The 21,416-nt window shown below is 39.5% G+C and overlaps 1 protein-coding gene across 1 annotated transcript in view; it reads right to left on the reverse strand.

Annotated features, from left to right (window-relative positions):
* The window catches only part of otogl (otogelin-like), an 84,851-nt gene extending 64,149 nt beyond the window's left edge, over positions 1 to 20,702 (reverse strand). Inside the window, exons 1-9 of the mRNA XM_052151908.1 lie at positions 20,593 to 20,702; positions 16,034 to 16,079; positions 10,264 to 10,342; positions 6,106 to 6,198; positions 5,366 to 5,520; positions 5,138 to 5,259; positions 3,027 to 3,232; positions 2,488 to 2,612; positions 228 to 334 (exon numbers count right to left, since the gene is read on the reverse strand). Of these exons, the coding sequence (XP_052007868.1) occupies positions 228 to 334; positions 2,488 to 2,612; positions 3,027 to 3,232; positions 5,138 to 5,259; positions 5,366 to 5,520; positions 6,106 to 6,198; positions 10,264 to 10,342; positions 16,034 to 16,079; positions 20,593 to 20,702 (1,043 nt within the window). The remainder of the gene's footprint in view (positions 1 to 227; positions 335 to 2,487; positions 2,613 to 3,026; positions 3,233 to 5,137; positions 5,260 to 5,365; positions 5,521 to 6,105; positions 6,199 to 10,263; positions 10,343 to 16,033; positions 16,080 to 20,592) is intronic.
* Positions 20,703 to 21,416: the final 714 nt, after the last annotated feature.

Here is a 21,416-nt window from a genome sequence, read left to right on the forward strand (position 1 = left end):
ATAACATCATATAATATACAATCTGATACTGTGGTCACTTTACAATCAACTGTGTTCCCATGTTGTTTCGCAGATCATTGCACATGTTCAAATCACAGTTTCATTGCATTACATTTTAAGATACAGTTCCTGGAAGAACTTTCTAGTCTAAAGAGTTTCATTTAGACAATTTAGAATCTTGACTTGTAACATCTGTAATTCTTTGTAGACAGTAACGTTACACTTACACACACATGTCGGAAACACAGCTGGCGACAAATGGATTTGGGTCGATGTTTTCATGACAGGAGATGAAAGGGAAGAAAAGCAAAGCACTGCACTTCTCAATGGCATCCTGCTCAGAGAACACACACAAATAAATATTTTTAAACAAAAAGTGTTACAAAAACACATTTTAAGTTCTCAAGGTAAATAAAATACCACTTGGCATGCACTTTTTTTTTTTTTTTAAATGTCCAGGTCTAATATCAAAAGAAATAAAATAAGAAATTATATTTTGCATAAATAAAATACAATTGAAGTCAGAAATTTACATTGAAGTCATTCAAACTAATTTTTTAACCACTCCAGAGATTTAATATTAGCAAACTATATTTTTGGCAAGTCGTTTAGGACATCTACTTTGTGTATTACATGAGTCATTTTTCCAACAATTGTTTACAGACAGATTGTTTCACTTTTATCAGACTACATCACAATTCCAGTGGGTCAGAAGTTTAACTGTACCAGAAAAGTTGGTGGACATACTACGCCCAGCATGAACTGAACACTTGTTACACTTCCAGTGGGTCAGAAGTTAATATACACTAAGTTATATGTGCCTTTATGCAGCTTGGACAATTCCATAAAATGATGTCAAGCTTTTAAGGCAATTAGCCAATTAGCTTCTGAAAGGCTAATTGGCGTCAAGTTGAGGTGCACCTGTGGATGCATTTTAAAGCCTACCTTCAAACTCAGTGCCTCTTTGCTTGACATCATGGGAAAATCAAAAGAAATCAGCCAAGAACTGAGTCAAGAACTGTCCTTCAAGAAAGGACATCCACAAGTCTGGTTCATCCTTGGGAGCAATTTCCAAACACTTGAAGGTACCACATTAATCTGTACAAACAATAGTACGCAAGTACAAACACCATGGGACAATGCAGCCATCATACCGCTGAGGAAGGAGATGCAGTCTGTCTTCTAGAGATGAATATAGATTGGTGTGAAAAGTGCAAATCAATCCCAGAACAACAGCAAAGGACCTTGTGAAGATGCTGGAGGAAACAGGTAGACAAGTATCTATATCCACAGTGAAACAATTCCTATATCTTCATAACCTGAAAGGCTGGTTTGCAAGGAAGAAGCCACTGCTCCAAAACCACCATAAAAAGCCAGAATACAGTTTGCAAGTGCACATGGGGACAAAGATCTTACTTTTTTGAGAAATGTCCTCTGATCTGATGAAACAAAAATTGAACTCTTCGGCAATTATGACCATTGTTATATTTGGTGGAAAAGGGTGAGCTTGCAAGTCGAGAACACCATCCCAACCGTGAAGCATGGGGGTGCAGCATCATGTTGTGGGGGTGCTTTGGTGCAGAAGGGACTGGTGCACTTCACATAATAGATGGCATCATGAGGGAGGATAATTATTTGGAAATATTGAAGCAACATCTCAAGACATCAGCCAGGAAGTTAAAGCTCAGTCAAAAATGGGTCTTCCAGTTGGACAATGACCGCAAGCATACCCCCAAAGTTGTGGCAAAATGGCTTAAGGACAACAAAGTCAAGGTACTGGAGTGGCCATCACAAAGCCCTGACCTCAATCCGAAAGACATTTGTGGGCAAACTTGAAAAAGCGTGTTAGAGCAAGGAGGCCCACAAACCTGACTCAGTTACACCAGTTCTGTCTGGAGGAATGGGACGAAATTCCAGCAACTTATTTTGAGAAGCTTGTGGAAGGATCCCCAAAACATCTGACCCAAGTTAAACAATTTAAAGGCAATGCTATCTAATACTAACAAAGTTAGTGATAAATAAAATAGATAAAATGTGATAAATGTGATGAAAGAAATAAAAGCTGAAATAAATCTCTATTATTATTCTGACATTTCACATTCTTAAAATAAAGTAGTGATCCTAACTGACCTAAGACAGGGAATGTTTTCTATGATTAAATGTCAGGAATTGTTTAAAGGTTTTGGCTAAGGTGCATGTAAACTTCTGACTTCAACTGTAAGCCTATTTTTATTACATTTTAAGCACAATAACCCCTCACCAAATCCTGGAAAAGTACTCTGACAATTATTGGAAAATTCTCATTATTACAGCATTTACATAATACTAATTTATATATATATATATATTATTTTGGGGTGAACTTATTATGTACTAAATCATGCATGGCTCCATAAAAAGTCTTAAAACACACAAATGCAAACTATCATCAACACAAAGACACAGCTAGCTCAGTTTAAATCCAGCATGCAGTAAGTGTGAGCATACATCCATATCTGACTCAGATGAACATGGTCCAGGAAAATCATCATCAACTTCAGGACAGGCTCTCTCGTGGGGCAACTCTATGGCCCAGCTGTTCCCAAACTCAGCAATGTCTTCAGAGACTAAACCTGGCAATGTAACATACAACCCAATAAATACATCATAATAGATTGCTATAACATAACTATTATAAAAATCAATAATGTCTTAAATTAACTTCTTTTGGGGGCTTTTTCCAGCATATATGTAAATAATTGCGATTCATTAGCTTCATTAATCAGCATATGAATTACAGATCCAAAATGACATTTATATATATATATATATATATATATATATATATATATATATATATATATATATATATATACACACCACAAATTGCACCAATTCCTGAGAACTACCCTAAAATGTAACAATTTCTCTCTTCATGATCAACACTAGCCCTGCAGTGCTCAGACAAGTATACAGCTCTGCTCAGCTTTGATATAATTGTCCTGAATTTGCTGCTGACTGAGATGATAAGTATGTGTTTGTCTCACCGTGGCTGCTGCTGAGATCATCCGATCCGTCATCATTATAGTTTCCACACAGACCACAAGGCTTCCCTTTGTGTGCTTCGGTCATTTTGAGGTAGACTCCAGAGCTCCCGTCCCACGCCATGGAGAAGCCAAATGTGGTCTTCACCAGGATGTAGTCAGCCAAGCGCTCGATGAAAACATTACGCACTGTCTGAGGCAGACTCAGCCTGAATACATCCACAGGAAACAACCAAATAAGACCATTTTGAAGGGCATCATTTAAATGTGTATATCTGAGTCTAAAATTTGTCCTCCACTCTATTTGCTTCCAAGATTAACTATCAATACTTTTTTAATGAGACTTTTACATTAATGATTGTGATTGATCAAGAGCCCACCAGTAAGTCTCTATGATTTTCTGGTCTCTAGATATGTCTTGGGTTACGATTTTGTTGTCCATTCTATCGCCCGCCAGAGGAATATTATAAGTTGATCACTAAGAAAAGTAATAACACACTTCTCCTAAATAAACCTCATGATTTGAGGCATCATCCATGCTCGTAAAGCAAATGGTGCAGGATGGTTTAAGTGCAAAACATAATGCTTAGGTTAGGGACTGAGAAAAAGTAATGGTGTTTTAGCATACACTAATACTAATAATACACTAATAATGGCTAGATCTCAAAATTATTTATCAATTGTGCTTCAAACAAAAATGTATTCACTGTTCACTGTCTATTCACACAAGGTTTCTAGTATCCTTTTTAGGGATGTCAACCAATTAAAATGTTCAATCGAATTAATGAAATGACATGCTGATAAATGTATTGAATTAATCAGGATTAATTGCATATTTCAATATTTGTCATAACTAAACCCTTAAATAAAGCTAATTCAGTTTATAATAACAAAAATAATTAAGGGCTGTCAATCTATTAAAATTAAATGGCATCATATGTTTATTAACTTATCAAATAAATTAAAAAAAATTGCAAAACACTACTAAATTAAGATCCCAATATACTTCATACAAAATCAAAGAATGAATGAAAGTGTGTGACGTTATTTAGAACAAAATCTGGTCAAAAAGACAGTGTTTTTGTTTTGTTTCGGTGGTTTGTAACAGCTCGCCTGGGTGAAAATATAGGAAAACATCTTACCAGCTGCTAAACTCTTTGCTACTGTCATTGGTCCAAATCATCAGTAGGTGTGACCTGAAGCTACTACTTTGTTTATGTTGTTCGTCAATGTGAACACACCGATGTGCAGAGTTATTATCGAGGTGGTGTACACTTACAGGATGGCACGTATAAAAATATAGATTTTTTTTCACTCAGTTACGTCGTAAAAACTAAATCTTTTCATGTAATAATGAGATAATTGTCATAAATACAACATATTTTCTCATAATAACCAGATGTTATGTCATAAAAACTACATATTTTCTTGTAATACCAAGATAGTTGTCATAAAAGCGACATCTTTTCTCATAATAACGAGATATTATGTCGTAAAAACGTCATTTTTTCTCGTAATAACGAGACATGTTGTTAAAAACAACATCTTTTCTCGTAATAGCAAGATATGTCGTAAAAACGACATCTTTGTATTTATACACCTATCTTTGCAGTAGTATCAGTGTCATCATTCATTAAATTACAATAACAGAGTGTAACCGGCACATATTATGGGCATGTATAGCGTGTTAGCGCATTAGCGTCATGAATTCATAATGTAAACAAGACAAATAAAATCTGCATATTATTTTAAATCATCATCGAGTGGTTAAAACAGCTTCTTTCACTGACCTCATGTGACTTCTACTCATAGAATGAGGCATAAATTCGTCGATAAAACTGAGAGACCTCATATTTAAACGCTCCTCTAAACGCCTCCCACAGCGGTGTGGCTGGCGTCTGAATGTTCGCAAACAGTATACCGTTGCTCGGCTGTTTCAAACTTCTTTTTACCTTTGAACGAAGAACGTGGAAGAACTTCTTCAGAAGTATATTGGGGCCTTTATCGAATTAAATTGACCGCCTTAGTTCTTTTACCAAACATATTAAGCCAAAAAATGATCATATTCAATAATTTATTTATTCATACAGTAATTTGTACATTTCCAAGCTCACCTTTGTCCACCCTTGAGCACCTGGTAGCCACTAATATAGATCTCCTCTTCATTTGGGAAGAACAGACTCAGAGCACGAGAACATGAATATACTGAAGCTCTACATGAACGACTGTTATGAACCTGCCAATCAAAAAGAAATAAGAAAAATAAAACAGCAAATACCAACAAAAATGTCCATAGTGCAAATAGAACTGTACTAATGTAGTACACATGTGGCCTAACTCACCCATACTGTATACTGTGGCTCTGAAGAGTGGCAGTCTTTGGCCAGAATATACGAACAGGTACCAGGGAAGTAGTAATACATTCCATCAAAGGTCTCAAAATGATTCTGACCCCATGAACGGCAAATCCCATCCCGGTCCTGACCGTGGTTGGGAACTGATATAAAAAAGAAAAGAAAAAATACTAATATCCCTTGCGACATGTATGTTGATACCGTGATAATGTTGGTACTTTTTTGTGTATTCAGCTATTTAGTTCAATATTCATGCCATGTAATCAATGCTCCAATGGGCATGTAATCAGTATGATAAGGGTTCTGATACAGTCAATACATTTATATAGTAACCTGTTATTTTCTAAGTCACACCAGCTGCCTGGCTTTATAGCGCTAGGTTAATTAAACATGCATACAGAAGCTCTTTGTGACCTGCAGTGAGTTCCCAGCACATCTGTAATCCAATGCTACCAAATGCAATAAGACATGGTCACACAGAACAAACTGTCTATAGATTAACTGGAATCAGTGAGCAATGGCGTTTGAATTCTAGTAATTAAATTCAGTGAGCCTCTTTCCTCATTTATTAGCATTTATAAACGCTGGGTGGCAGATGATAATATCAGACCATACAATACTATAATTACATGGAGGCAAGCTTACCAGCAATTTCCTATTTAATATTATGTATGTGTGTGTGTGTGTGTGTGTGTGTGTGTGTGTGTGTGTGTGTGTGTGTGTCTTACTGATTTGACAACGATCCCCGAGACCTTGGAACTGAGCACAATCGCAACGTCCTTCCTCCTGACACCAGCCTCCATTGAGACACCCACAATATTCTATATCACCAACAAACACAAAAGCAGCATCATTTCATAAACATTAATGAAGCAATTGAATGTACATTTTTGGCTGGGAGTTGATGGCAGCCTATAGAAGCATATGGTAAAAAGCTGTCAAGATTGGCACACTGATTGGGGTGGGTCTGAATAGCAATCTGACCAACTTTGGGGTCTCCACCTCAAACCCTCTAGCACCACAAACTGCTCAAAGTTTATGCTTTCTTCTGCTTACAACTAAGGTTGGGAACCATGCACCAGCTCCATTGTTTGTTTGTTTGTATTACTGAACTATATAATTTTCATGACTTTCGGTAACAAACTAATGAGCTACAGCATGCAACATTCAGGACTACCAGTGTAGTCCGATTCCCGAACTAATGACTCTTATGAGCAAGTTCTTTTGAATCTACAATGCGAAACACACAGCTCGACTAGTATATTCTGATGCTCGAACGAATGACTCTAATAAGCTGTTTCTTTTTAATCAACGTAACGCAACATACCAGTGTAGTGTAGTTTCCAAAATGACTCTTATGAGCTGGTTTTAACGAATCAAAAACACATACATCAGTCGGACCGGTTCCTGAATTACTTACTGATGCGCAAGTTCTGACTTTTGTAATGTCCAACTCGAAAAGAAATAAGAACTGCAACTGTGTTATGTAATGTTTAAGCCTTGCAATGTACTAAAGGCTTTATTTTTAGTTTGTTATATTTGCTTTGTCAAAATCTGAAATGATCTCATCATTAGCAACAGGCTGCCGAGGAAATTGCATTTCTTTTTTCCAAATAATTAAGCCCCCCCACCCCCCCCCACCCCCCAATAATCAGATATGGCCAATAATTGATATCCATGCTGCGGTTCTGCTGCAGTCCGTTATGCACCACTGTCTAATTGTCATTAAGATGTTGCAGGAATAACATAATGGTTTTAAAATGTTTACTTTTTAGCATGCACGGTAGTCTAACACCGTTCGTCAATGTCATTTCAGATCAAATCGATGAAGGCGGGACTCAAATTTAAGAAGCTGAGCGGGAACCTCGTGGATTATTCCAGCACCACATAGCAAACACCAGGGGTCTCAAACTGCCGGCCCGCGGGCCACTTCCGGCCCAGGTCCGGCCCAATTCCGGCCCGCGACTTGATGTCAAAATAATAATGTGATTCGGCCCTTGAGGGTATTTTCTATTTATTGTTTTACCCCCACAATAATTACCCCCATAACAACATTTTTAGATAATAAAAAAAAATGTAATTAAAAAAACACTTATTTTGAAATTGCTAAATAATTGCAAACGAAGTGTGCAGGTGTGGAACAACACGAAGTTCACGACACGAAGACGACCACGAGGAGGGAAAGTATGTGGCTTTCAGAGAAAGGTGGATAGCGAGCATAGACAGTTTCAAGAAAGATGGACATTACAATATTTCTTTGTTGAGTTCGGTGGAAATGCGATCTGCCTCATACGTAAAGAGAAACTCGCTGTTTTTAAGGAATAAAATCTCAGGCGTCATTATTTGACTAAACACGGCGAGCATGATGAGAAATACAAGGAAGATGATGACAGGAGACAACGAGCCGAGCAGCTACAAAAAGGACTACTATCCCAGCAAGAACTTTTCCACTAAGCCGGTAAGGGCGCTGATGCTGCAGTTGAAGCAATCTATGTGGTCAGTGAATTGATTGCCAAAGCGGGAAAACCATTCACCGAAGGGCAGTTTGTGAAGGACTGTATGTTGCGAGTTGCTGATATTCTCTGTCACGAAAAGAGGAGTTTATCAACAACGTTGCTCTATCAGCAAACACTGTGGCCGAGCGGATTAATGGACTGTCGGGCAACATCTATGAACAGTTACAGGACAGAGCCCGCAGTTTAATTGCGTACTTTGTTGCGCTTGATGAAAGTACTGACAAAACGGACAATGCTCAGCTGGCAATTTTCATCAGGGGTGTTGATGACAAGTTTGAGGTGACAGAAGAGTTGCAGAGTTTGTGTCCAATGTATGGCCGTACCACATCAAAAGACATATTTCAGCAGCTGTGCGGTGCGATTGAGTGGCTTGGTGTGCCGTGGAACAGACTGGTGGGCATTACCACTGATGGAGCACCGTCCATGACAGGCAAGAAAAACGGACTGGTAGCACTGGTACAGAGAAAGTTAGAGGAAGAAGATGCTGATCCAGCTATTGCTCTGCACTGCATTATACATCAACATCAACTGTGTGGCAAATGCTTGAATTTTGAACATGTGATGTCTGTTGTCCTGAAATGTGTTAATTATATCAGGTCCAGAGGTTTACAACACCGCCAGTTCCGGGCCTTTTTGGAAGAAATTGTGACATCGTACGGTGATGTGCTGTACTTTGCCTGGCACCTCAGTAGCAGGGGAAACGTGTTGAAGAGATTTTTTGAGTTAAGAGCTGAAGTGAGGAGATTCATGGAAAATGGCAGGCTGAATATTCCAGAGCTTGATGATCCAAAATGGATAATGGATTTGGCATTCCTTGTGGACATAACATAAGAACTAAACATCCTGAACCTAAAGCTGCAGGGCCCTGGTCAGCTCAACACAACAGCCTATAAGAGTGTGAAAGCTTTCTCCACAAAACTGAGATTGTGGAAAACTCAACTGTTTGCAGCAAACCTCTGTCATTTTGCTGCATGCAGATCTTTGGTGGAAGAGGGCACAGCTTTCAGTGGTGATGAATATGTCTCTGCTATTGAAAACCTGCAGCGAGAGTTTGATGAATGTTTTCCTGACTTTAAGGTACACCGTGACACCTTTCAGCTATTTGCAGACCCCTTCTCAGCTGATGTGGAGAGTGTCCCCAGCATTTTGCAAAATGAAATTATTGACTTGCAGTGCAACAGTGAACTAAATTTAAATTCAGAGAGGCACAGGGAAAAGCAGACAAGATTGGAATTTTTCTGAGAGAGCTGCTTCCATCATTCCCAGAGCTGTCCAGAATTTTCAGTCATGTACTGTGCCTGTTTGGAAGTACATATGTGTGTGAGAAATTGTTCTCAACAGTGAACTTTACCAAAAGCAAGTACAGATCAAGGCTTACAGATGCCCATCTTGAAGCTGTACTCAGAGTTTCAACTGCAACTTCCATTAGAGCAAATGTGACTCAGCTTTGTGAGCACAAGCGCTGCCAAGTATCTGGCAAGAAATAAAGCACAAATGGGCTCAAAGATGATTTGTTTGTTGAGGGCAATACAATAAGTTCAAATAAATAGTTTACAGTTAAAGAGCAGTTAAAATGTGGATACAAATGTATATTTGTGTTTGAGAGAGTTATTTGTTGTGTTAGCAAGAAGTAATGCATTCTGGTATTTCATTTATCAGTTCCTTGCCAGGTTTAAATAAGTTATGAGAGGAAAATATTTGTATTTCGTGTGAAACACACACATATACCTGTTTTTATGCTTTTTGGTTTGTTTTTATAATTTTAATAAATATGTATTTTATTATTATTTTATTTATAAGCTAAGGTTGCTAGCACAGGTGTCTAAAAAGAGATAAAAAGACTTGCACTTTCTGTCTGCAGTTTTGTGTTATACAATATTTGAAATAAAAAAATATTCTTGAACACTGACGTGGCCCTCCAATCAGATGATGTTTGCAGCAGTGGCCCCTAGCTCATTTGAGTTTGAGACCCCTGGCAAACACCCATCAGTGTCAGCAGTTCAGGTTAAGAGTGTTAGTGTCATGTAAGATGTCAGTATCTACTGTAACTAAACATGCAATATTTGAATGTGAAAACATTAACGAAGCCATTTTCAGCATATCAGGCTTAAGACAAAGAGCGAATGTGTGTATAAAGTGTGTAAAGGAACTGAATGTATGTGGATGTTTGGTCATTTCTGAAGTAGCTTTTTAGAAGAACGCAAAACAGGATATAAGCTTTATACATAGGTGTATCAAAACTAAACATCATAATTAATATTGCTACTCTTTTTTTCCTACAAACATTTTATGTACTTTTGCATATGCGTGGAGTGTGTGTGTGTGTGTGTGTGTGTGTGTGTGTGTGTGTGTACATAGGTCATACAATACCTGTTGAAGCATCTCTTGCTGTATAATTATGAAGAACTCTTCGCGGGAGTGCAGAATCAGATAGCACTGCACTAAGAGTCTGCGGAGCAAAATTATATTATTTAGAAATTATCCTATATAGAAATTTTGCATGATAGCTAATTATGGTTTTAATGGAAAGGCGATATGATAGTAGATATTATAAATTTATGCTGTTTTGCCTTCTTTTTTTATGTTTGTTTTTTAAACAGCACTCCAAACTAGAAATATACATGCTACAAAATAATCAGGCATTGAAACATTATAATGTAAAGTAGAATATATTTATGTACAATAATGTTTAGTACTTTTGAAGCCTGGTACAGAAAAGAGTATACTGCTTGAATTGAAAAAAACAAAAAAAACAAGCTTGATATTTTCTTCCTATGATATCGGCCTTCGCAAATAAAACAAATTAATTAATCAATACAGTCACATATATATTATACATTCCTAACATTAATATTAAAAAACCCCTAGGGCATTTGTGGATTTTAGTATATGTCTTTGTGCTTTAGGGACATCTACTGTATATGCTAGTTATTTACTAAAAGTCCATCCATCCATCTTCAACCGCTTATCCCAAGTCGGGTCACGGGGTCAGCAGCTCCAGCAGGGGGCCCCAAACTTCCCTATCCCGAGCCATATTAACTAGCTCTGACTGGGGGACCCAGAGGCGTTCCCAGACCAGTGTGGAGATGTAATCCCTCCACTTAATCCTGGGTCTTCCCCGAGGCCTCCTCCCAGGTGGACGTGCCTGAAACACCTCCCTAGGGAGGCGCCCAGGGGGCATCCTTACCAGATGCCCAAACCACCTCAAATGGCTCCTTTCGACGCAAAGGAGCAGCGGCTCTACTCCGAGCTCCTCACGGATGACTGAGCTCCTCACCCTATCTCTAAGGGAGAAGCCCGCCACCCTTCTGAGGAAGCCCATTTCGGCCACTTCTACTCGCGGCCTAGTTCTTTCGGTCATGACCCAGCATTCATGACCATAGGTGAGGGTAGGAACGAAAATTGACCAGTAGATTGAGAGCTTTGCCTTCCGGCTCAGCTCACTTTTCGTGACAACGGTGCGATAGATCAAGTGCAATACCGCCCCCCCCCCACTGCCCTAATTCTCCGGGCAACCTCCCGCTCCATTATCCCCTCACTCGTGAACAAGACCCCGAGGTACTTGAACTCCTTCACTTGGGGCAATACCTCCTTCCCTACCCAGAGAACGCACTCCATTAGTTTCCTGCTGAGAACCATGGCCTCAAATTTAGAGGTGCTAATCCTCATCCCAGCCGCTTCACACTCGACTGCCAAGTGATCCAGTGAGAGCTGAAGGTCATGGACCAATGATGACAGAAAGACCACATCATCTGCAAAAAGCAGCGATGAGATCCCCAGCCCACCGAACCGCACAACTTCCCCACCCCGACTACGCCTCGATATCCTGTCCATGAATATCACAAACAGGATTGGTGACAAAGCGCAGTCCTGGCGGAGACCATCCCCCACATGGAACGAACTCGACTTCATGCCGAGGACCCAGACACAGCTCTCGCTTTGGACATACAGGAATTGGAAGTCCTTCTCCATGGCTTCTCCGAACTTTTCCCACACCCACTGCTTTGCCTTACTCACGGCAGAAGCCACAGCCCTTCAAGCCTGTCGGTATCTTGCAACTGCCTCCGGAGACCTCCAGAACAACAAATCCCGTAAGGCCTCTTTTTGCAGTCAGATGGCTTCCCTTCCCACCAGTGTCCACCACGGAGTTCGAGGGTTACCGCCCTTTGAGGCACCTAAAACCTTTAGGCTGCTCTCCACCGCAGCTTCGGCAATGGAAGATTTGAACATTGCCCACTCCGGTTCAATGTCCCCAACCTCTGCAGGGATGCCTGAAAAACTCAGCCGGAGGTGTGAGTTGAAGATCTCGTGGACAGGGGCCTCCTCCAAACGTTCCCAGTTCACCCGCACTACTCGCTTAGGCTTCCCAGGTCTGTCCAGAGTCTTTCCCCACCCCCTGACCCAACTCACCACAAGATGGTGATCGGTTGACAGCTCTGCCCCTCTCTTTACCCGAGTGTCCAAAACATATGGCCTCAGATCCGACGACACGATTACAAAATCGATCATCGACCTTCGGCCTAGGGTGCTCTGGTACCATGTACACTTATGAGCATCCTTATCTTCGAACATGGTGTTTGTTATAGATAATCCATGACTAGCACAGAAGTCTAATAGCAAACATCCACTCGGGTTCAGAATGGGGAGGCCGTTCCTCCCAATAATGCCTTTCCAGGTGTCCCTGTCATTTCCCAAGTGCGCGTTGAAGTCACCCAGCATCACGATGGAGTCCCCTACTGGGGCCCTATTCAGCACTCCATTCAGGGTCTCCAAGAATCCGGGGACCCCCAGGGGGCCAATACTCTGAACTGCTGTTCGGTGCATATGCACAAACAACAGTCAGAATTTTCCCCCCGACAACCTGTAGGCGTAGGGAGGTGACCCTGTCGTCCACCGGAGTAAACTCCAACGTAGCGGCGCTCAGCCGGGGACTCATGAGTATCCCCACACCGCCCGCCGCCTCACACCCTGGGAAACTGCAGACAAGAATAGAGTCCATCCCCTATCCAGGAGAACGGATCCAGAGCCAAGACTGTGCATAGATGTAAGCCCCACCAGATCCAACTGCTCCACCTCCCTCACCAGTTCCGGCTCCTTCCCCCCCAGCGAGGTGACGTTCCACGACACTAGAGCTAGACTTTGGCGCCCGGGTCTGGTCCGTCGAGACCCACGGCCTTCACTGCCACCCAAATGGCAGCGCACCCGACTCCTGCGGTTTCTCCAATGGGTGGTGGGCCCAAGGGATTACTAAAAGTGTTCAACTAAAACTAACTTTAAGCAGACAAACTTGGACAATTTAAACTTTGCATTCTTTCTCTTCTGGCAAAACAGACCAAACTTAGCTTACACTCACAGGTATATAACAATCTACATTTGTCCAATCGAATGCTCTCTAGAATGAGATAGTCCCTCCCTCCATTACTGCCTGTCAGCAGTTTCTGAATCGTGGGATGGCAGGGGAACACTCATTAATGTTTATGAGGAAAGCACTTGTTTGGTTAGGATTAGGTTTAGGGGTTGTTTAGGTTGGATTATAGTTTCTCCAATGAATCAGGTAGCACAAAGGATTTCAAACTATTTAAAGCCAATGACACTCAAATATGATGTTTCCCTTGCGAGGGACCCCTTCCCAAAATATAAAAGCAGCTACAGTAAACAGTTCATTTTTATTCAAACCAATACATTTATACTCTCTGAGGGAAAATATTGGTACTAAGGCAATGTTTAGTCTCTAAATCAAATAATTATAATTTATTTTTTATTGTACTGCAGTCAAAACAGATTGATAAAACTGAGTGCCTATTTGCACTAGGCGTGATTAGCACCTGCCACACAGCAAGGCTATTTGCACTCCAATAGTCTGATGTAAACACAGAAGTTAAAGTCGTAAAGTCATAGAGTGTTGTGTAAAGACAGTGATGATGAGTTTTTATCAAGTGGACATCCTGGGATCGATTCCCCCTTTGTCACACTTTTCCCATGCTGTCTCCTGTCTCCACTCTAAATATTTCCTTTAATACTACTTATATAATAAATACAAATGAATATAATGTTTTTTTTTTTTTGGACATGGTGGGGAGTTAAAATAAGGGTTTGATGCAGGTAAAATCAACAATCCTTTTACTATAGTAATATTGTTGCAACCATGATTTTTTGCTACAGTTTTAATGCAATTAACCATGGTGTTACTACAGTAATATGGTGTTAATATAAAATGTTTAATTTTGTGTTTTACTATGATTTTACTACAAAATACCATGGTGAAACTATGGTTACTGTTGTGAAACCTTGGTTCATTTTTGAAAGGGAAGGTTAGGGTTAGGTTTAGGGGTTGTTGTAAGGTGTCTGTGGGACTCTAAATAAAGACAATTAACATGCAGAATATACTGTATTTCAGTATTTAATTAGGAGTGTAAATAGCATTGAGCACTGATTGCACTTAGTGCAAAGATGTTTTTTGTTGATATTTGCACTGCCTTAATAAAATGTATTTTTTAAACAAAATATTAGTTTGTTTTCTACCCAATAATATCATATTAGATAAATATTAGTATTTTTATATATTTATGCTATATATTAATATTTGTATAGTGTTTTTGCAGTAATTATTTTTCCAAAGCAGCTTTACAGGAAATAGTGGAATTCAACTAATGAGCAAGCTAGAATAACATGAGTGATGATGACAAGATCCCTAAAAAGATAATATATTATATACAATATGTACAATACATATATATTGTATACTGTATGTACTTACCCATTCATTAATATGAAATACACACTTAAAATATATATATATGTATATTCAGATAAAATGTATATTTTCAGTTTAATATATATATATATATATATATATATATATATATATATATATATATATATATATATATACGTATACACACACACACACACACACACACACACACACACACACTCACCACCATTCAAAGGTTTGGGGTCACTTGCCTGAAATGTTTCTCATGATCGTAAAAATGTATGCTTAAATGTCTGAAATTATTTTTGTAGACAAAAATATAATTGTGCCAACATATACATTTATTTCATTATAAAACAAAAATTTTATAAAACATTTTTTTTTTTTTAAATTGATGACTTTGACCGAATAATTAAGAAAAAGTGCCACTAAGTGCCCAACATAAAGATGGAAACTCCTTCAATATGGTTTAAAAACCATCCCAGGGTGATACCTCAAGAAATTGGTTGAGAAAATGCCAAGAGTAAATTTCTACAAAATCTAGGCAAAGTGGAAGTCTAGGAAAATGATCTAGGCAATCATAACTTTGAAGACACTAAAATATAACACAGTTTTAATCACAACATTTTCTATTTTTCCATAGTTGTAAAGACTTTACTATTATTCTAAAATGTGAAAAATGTAAGTGACCCTAAACATTTGAACAGTAGTGTATAATATAAACAAATAGTAAAGAATAATACATATATATATATATATATGTATAATTATTTGCAGATTTGTTTATTATATATTTATTTTCACTCAAATTTTATGCTGACCCCTATAACCCCCTAGCGGCCCCCTGGGGGTCCTTGGACCAATCCCTCCAATCAGGTATGGCTTTCTTCATGAAAATAAATGACTCTTCACCTGCCGTCCTACGTTTCTGAAATGTGCTGCCTGCTGCCGACAAACAACAGCAAGTAGCAAATCATGGTTCATGGCTGTGACTAAACTAATGTCTATTGGCTATTTAAACAAAATAAGAACAAGCCATTCGATATGCCACGCCCTACTTCCTGTTTCAATCAGAAATACGTCAACAACACAAGAAAAGAACTACACTTGTCAAACCAAAGCATGAGCTCTTTTAAGAGAATATTAGCAAGCCTGTGGGTCTTATGGGCTATAATGGTAACAATGCTACGTCTAGCCTGTAAGTCTGCAAGCCATGTTGGTGACCTCGACTTGGCGTCTCCTCACCAGGGTTTGCCACTGCAGGTATTTGGGAACGCAGCTTTCAGTAGCCGTTGCATTTGTGTAAACTCCACAAAGACAGCTTTGTCAGCATTGAGAGTGTATCTCAGTATTTGTGAGTGTGTGTGTGTGTGTGTGTGTGTGTGTGAGGTTACTCCCTTGTCGCTTTCTCTTTGGTATACTCACCTCTTCACGGAAGAGATCCCGTTTCTGCCGCAGTGCATTAACCCTCCTTTTAAAAGTGGTACAAAGAGAGCAGTCTTAAAAGCACAGTGACTATGAGACTAAAGGTTCACAAACACTTAAGATGCCATACAGACTCAGTCACACTGATGGAGCACATGATTCTCAAAGACCTGGTTTAATGGTTACATGGCAAAACATTAGACCAAACACTTAACAGCTTATCTATGGTTGCATGTATAACTTGACACTGTCTCTGTGCTCAGAGTACCCGGTTCATTAGGGTTTTAAAGTCATAATTAATCTAAAATCAATCTTTGAAACAGATTTAATCATCTAATGCCATAGAAACTATGGTTATAAGCTAATAAAACACATACCTGGGCAGTTTATGTTCTGACTTTGACTCCTGGCAAATAAATCCTGTCAAAAGCAAAAGAATTTCAACCAAACTCATGAATATTCATTAACTGTTACTATTCACCAGAATAAGTGTAGGTATTGCGCCTAATCTAAAGAAAACTACTCTAGTACAATTACACACATTATAAGAAAATCTTGTTATTTTTAAATATATATATATATATATATATATATATATATATATATATATATATATATATATATTTTAGATGTATGCATTTCAATTTAATAACAAATTTAATTGAGTAATTTTTAACACACTTTATAAATAATGATATACAATATATATATATATATATATATATATATATATAATTATTATTATTAAAATATTTATGCATTAAAGTTTAATAGCATAATTCAATCAATATGAATAGAGTAATCTTTAACTAAATTTATAAAAAAAAAAAAAAAAAAAGTTATAGTTTTTTTCATTTAATTTAGTTAACAATTAAACAATTAAATTTAATGGATTTTTTTTATTTTTTTTTTTATGAAATTGAAATTAGCAAATCTTTAAAAAAAATCGTAATTAATATGGGATGTCATTCAAACAGTGTTCGGTAATTTCAGATAACAGTGGTGGTAAAATGACCACAATTTGATGTTATTTAAACGGAACTATGGTTATCATGGTCCATTTTTGTAACGGTCACGTGCAATGAACATTTACATTTTGGGAAGAAATAAGAAGGCTATTTAAATGTAACCTACCTTGGAGCACAAAGAGTTTGAAGATGAAAAGTGTACAGAGTAAAAACAGTTTAATGTCCCGCTGGTCGTTCATCTCAGAGCGACGGACGTCCTTCAACGATTATGAAATGAGTTTCATTTTAAGAGGGTCGATTAAAACCTCTCCGTCGAATGATAAAAATGATTCATACAAGACTAATCATGTTAAAAATCACTCTGTGAATAGAAATCAAACTAATGCAGTTTATGCCAGAGTAGTGACGGATAAACGTCCATTTTCTGTACAGTGAGAGGAAGAGGATGATTTACCTGTGCGCGCTTGCGGAATGAGGACAGAGGCACGCGCACCTGCGCGCAGGTAAGTGCGCACTTTCAACATCTACCTGATTTATGAAGTAAAACATCAACAGCGTGTAGCCTAATATTTCGCTTTACCTTTCTTTAACTTTATACAGTCTGATCCTGTTCTGCACAAAGCGCTATTATAATGGATGCAGGGGGGATATCCAACATGTAGCTAATTAAACTCTAATTGTCCGTCAGAAAGATCAACGCATAGTTCCGATATTAAATTCGACTCTAATGTCATTGTAAAATACCGATAAACACACACGTGACTGGCATTATCGTAAGGTGTAGGAGACAAGAGTCATGTCCTTCTCCAGCCGTAAAATTAATATAAGTCTGTTCACTGTATTATACATATTTATATATTACATGTATTAAATAATTCCTATTTTTATTGCAAATGGGTAAAAACTACACAACAGTAGTTGAAACTCTGAACTGTGTCAAAACAGCAGCTTTGGCATTAAAAATAGGCATATTGAATGTCACAGCATGCTAAAGTCGCATAGAATTCACAATTTAAAAAAATATATATTACAAAAAAGCACTTTCAATGGGAAATGGAAAATATTATGAATATCACTGCTTGTGTCTCTTAGAGTTAAGATGCATAGATATAATATAAACCGCACTATTAAAGTGAACTCCAAAAAGTTGAAAAAATAAATAAAAATAAAATTGCACTATTTATGTGAACTCCAAAAAGCTAAAAGATGCTAAAAAAAAAAAAGAGCATATAAACCGCACTATTTCAGTGAACTTCAAAAAGCTCAAAGTTGATGAAAATAGCATATATGAGTGGTGGTGGTGTAGTGGTCTAAAGCACATAACTGGTAATCTGGTAATCAGAAGGATGTTGATTCAAGCCCCACAGCCACCACCATTGTGTCCTTAAGCAAGGCACTTAACTCCAGGTTGCTCCGGGGGGGATTGTCCCTGAAATAAGTGCACTGTAAGTCGCTTTGGATAAAAGCGTCTGCCAAATACATAAATGTAAATATAAACAGCACTATTAAAGTGAACTCCAAAAGTTGATAAAAATAGCATGTAAACAGCACTATTTATTTTATCTCCAAAAGCTCAAAGTTGATAAAAAGAGCATGTAAACCGCACTATTAAAGTGAACTCCAAAAAGCTAAAAGATGCTAAAAAGAGCATACAAACCACACTATTTAAGTTTTATTTATTTACAGTAGTTGATAAAAATAGCATATAAACCTGTAACAGTTCAAGGAAGGGCAAGGAGGAGGCAGGAATCAGCTGAACAGTACACACAAAGTTTAATAAGAAACTCAACATAAAAGAAACATAAACACAGACACGCATGCAACGTGGCCGTGTGCATCTCTCTCTCTCGAACTGGTGCCTCCGGTGCGTCTTTATCCACAGTCGGCCGGATTCAGGTACACCAGTACACCAGTCCCGGACACGCTGTCGCCTGGTCCTCAACCCCTCCCCTGGAGGACAGCATCGAGTCCTTCGGCCCCTGGCAGACAGAACTGCTCCTCCCCTTCATCAGTGGATAGCAGGCCGGCTATCAACGGCCGGCAGTGACCCCTCCGGGCAGACGGCTGCGGAACTTGACGCTGTGGTTTGAGCGTTGCATTGCTGCACAGCCGTGTGTCAGCAGAGCGAACAGCAGTGGACTGAGCACACAGCCCTGGGGGGCCCCAGTGCTCAGTGTGGTGGTGGAGATGCTGTTCCCGATCCGAACTGACTGAGGTCTCCCAGTCAGGAAGTCCAGCATCCAGTTGCAGAGGGAGGTGTCCAGGCCTAGCAGGTTCAGCTTTCCTATCAGGTGCTGAGGAATTATTGTGTTGAATGCTGAGTTGAAGTCTATGAACAGCATTTGAATGTATGAGTCCTTTTTATCTAGGTGGGTGAGGGCCAGATGGAGGGTGGTGGTGATGGCTTCGTCTGTTCGGCTTTGCAAACTTCAGTGGGTCTAGTGAGGGGGGCAGCTGGGTCTTAATGTGCCTCATAACGAGCCTCTCGAAGCGCTTCATGATGATGGGTGTGAGTGCGATGGGACGTAGTCGTTGAGGCAGGACACTGAAGACTTCTTTGGCATGGGGACGATGGTGGTGACCTTGAAGCACGTTGGAACAATGGCGCTGCTCAGAGAGATGTTGAAGATGTTGGTAAGAACATCTGCCAGCTGGTCTGCACATCCTCTGAGCACTCTGCCAGGAATGTTCTCTGGTCCAGCAGCCTTCCGTGGGTTGACTCTACGTAGAGTTTTCCTCACATCAGCCATGGTAAGGCAGAGCACCTGGTCGTTGGGAGGAGGGGTGGTCTTCCTCGCCACCATGTCATTCTGTGCTTCAAACCTAGTGTAGAAGTCGTTCAGTGCATCTGGAAGGATGGATCTTCAACGTGTGTCGCCGCTGTCCTGGAAGTGACTGTGGATTCTCTGGACGTGTGCGTGCTTTGCCTCTCTGATGGCACAGGACAGTTTGGACCTCACTGTTCTTAGGGCAGCCTTGTCGCCTTGTCAGCTGAGGTGCTGACCATCGATTAATTTCACTTGGTCAAACATGTGCTTAAGAGTCTCGTCTCACGTCTTTTCCAGAGGGAAATCACCAGTGAGAATTCCCTTAAAGGCTGGGGAAGTCGAGGCTTTCCCCTCCCTTACGTCAACCTGATGCAGAGCAGATGTAGACAACCTCTGCTCCGCATTGCACATTGCATTGCACATTGCACACCCCAGACTGTACCACTGTATTACAGGACCCATCCAAACACAACCCCTTTAACAATTTGGGAAAAGCCAGCCAATTAGAACCCAAAATTAGTGGATGGGTGAAGGTGGGAACTAACCACAGCCTCAATGTTATGCTTTTGACCCCAAAATAGAATTGTGACGATCACTGCAGGATAATCAAAAATATCCCCATGCACACCTCACCTTCACAAGGTTATTTGTATCCAATGCTCCATTTTGAACCAAGCATTGATGAATGGAGGTTTGGTTACAAACTGAATCCACCAAGGCTAGGTATGTACTCCCCAATACTCACAGATATTTGGTACGTCAGGTGGACTGTTTATTTGGGATCCACAGGCGATGCTCTTTGGGAGAGTGGCCGACCTGCTACAGGATGGCTTTCTTCACCTCAGGAGTTTGTCGACTGGGAGTTGTTGGGTCGTGAGTTGGGTCATGAGTTGGGCCTCCCTGTTCAGCAGCTGTAGGAGGTGGAGTTCCCATTGCGCCCGCGGCCATTCCAGAGCTTAGGCCATGCGCTCGAAGAGCTCCAGCAAGGCCTCCGGCTCATCTTGCACCACCATCTTCACCAGCGTCACATGGGGGTTCGCTTTTCAGCATCTCTCAAATAAACAGTCCACTTTTCAGCTTCACACAACACAAGACTCTCCTTAATAAAGACAACCTTATTAAAGATTGTAATCAGTTAAAGCAACTACACTTCCCAAAAAGTGGAGCCCAAAAGTACACATTTTACATAAACATTTAGGCCTGTATTCAACCTAAAATCTTGATTTTGAAAATGTTTTATTTATGTCACATGCGAGTTCTCGCGCTCAAGTCCCATTAATGATGGCTTCATCGTGGCACGCCGATGTACGTCAGAGAAGTAATGGCTATGTGCACAATATTATGATGTGCTTCTGTTGGTTTGACCTCCTCACTGCCTCGAATTTCACACAAAAACGCCGTGATTTCAGCTAGACTGTTGGCAAATACATGCTGTAATAGATCTCTGAGCACAACCACACGATTATGCCCAGGTATCCACACTTATGAATGTTTATAAGTGCCGCACGCAAAAGTTTAGGATTTTCATGCCATATACTATACATTAGAGTAAAAAAAACAACAACAAAAAAAACACTGATGCTGGAATTATAAATATTACGATATGGTGCTTTGGTAGTGATCAAGTTACATACGAGTTAATTACAT

The sequence above is a fragment of the Xyrauchen texanus genome, chromosome 21 (genome assembly GCF_025860055.1).
Source record: "Xyrauchen texanus isolate HMW12.3.18 chromosome 21, RBS_HiC_50CHRs, whole genome shotgun sequence".
NCBI lineage: Eukaryota > Metazoa > Chordata > Actinopteri > Cypriniformes > Catostomidae > Xyrauchen > Xyrauchen texanus.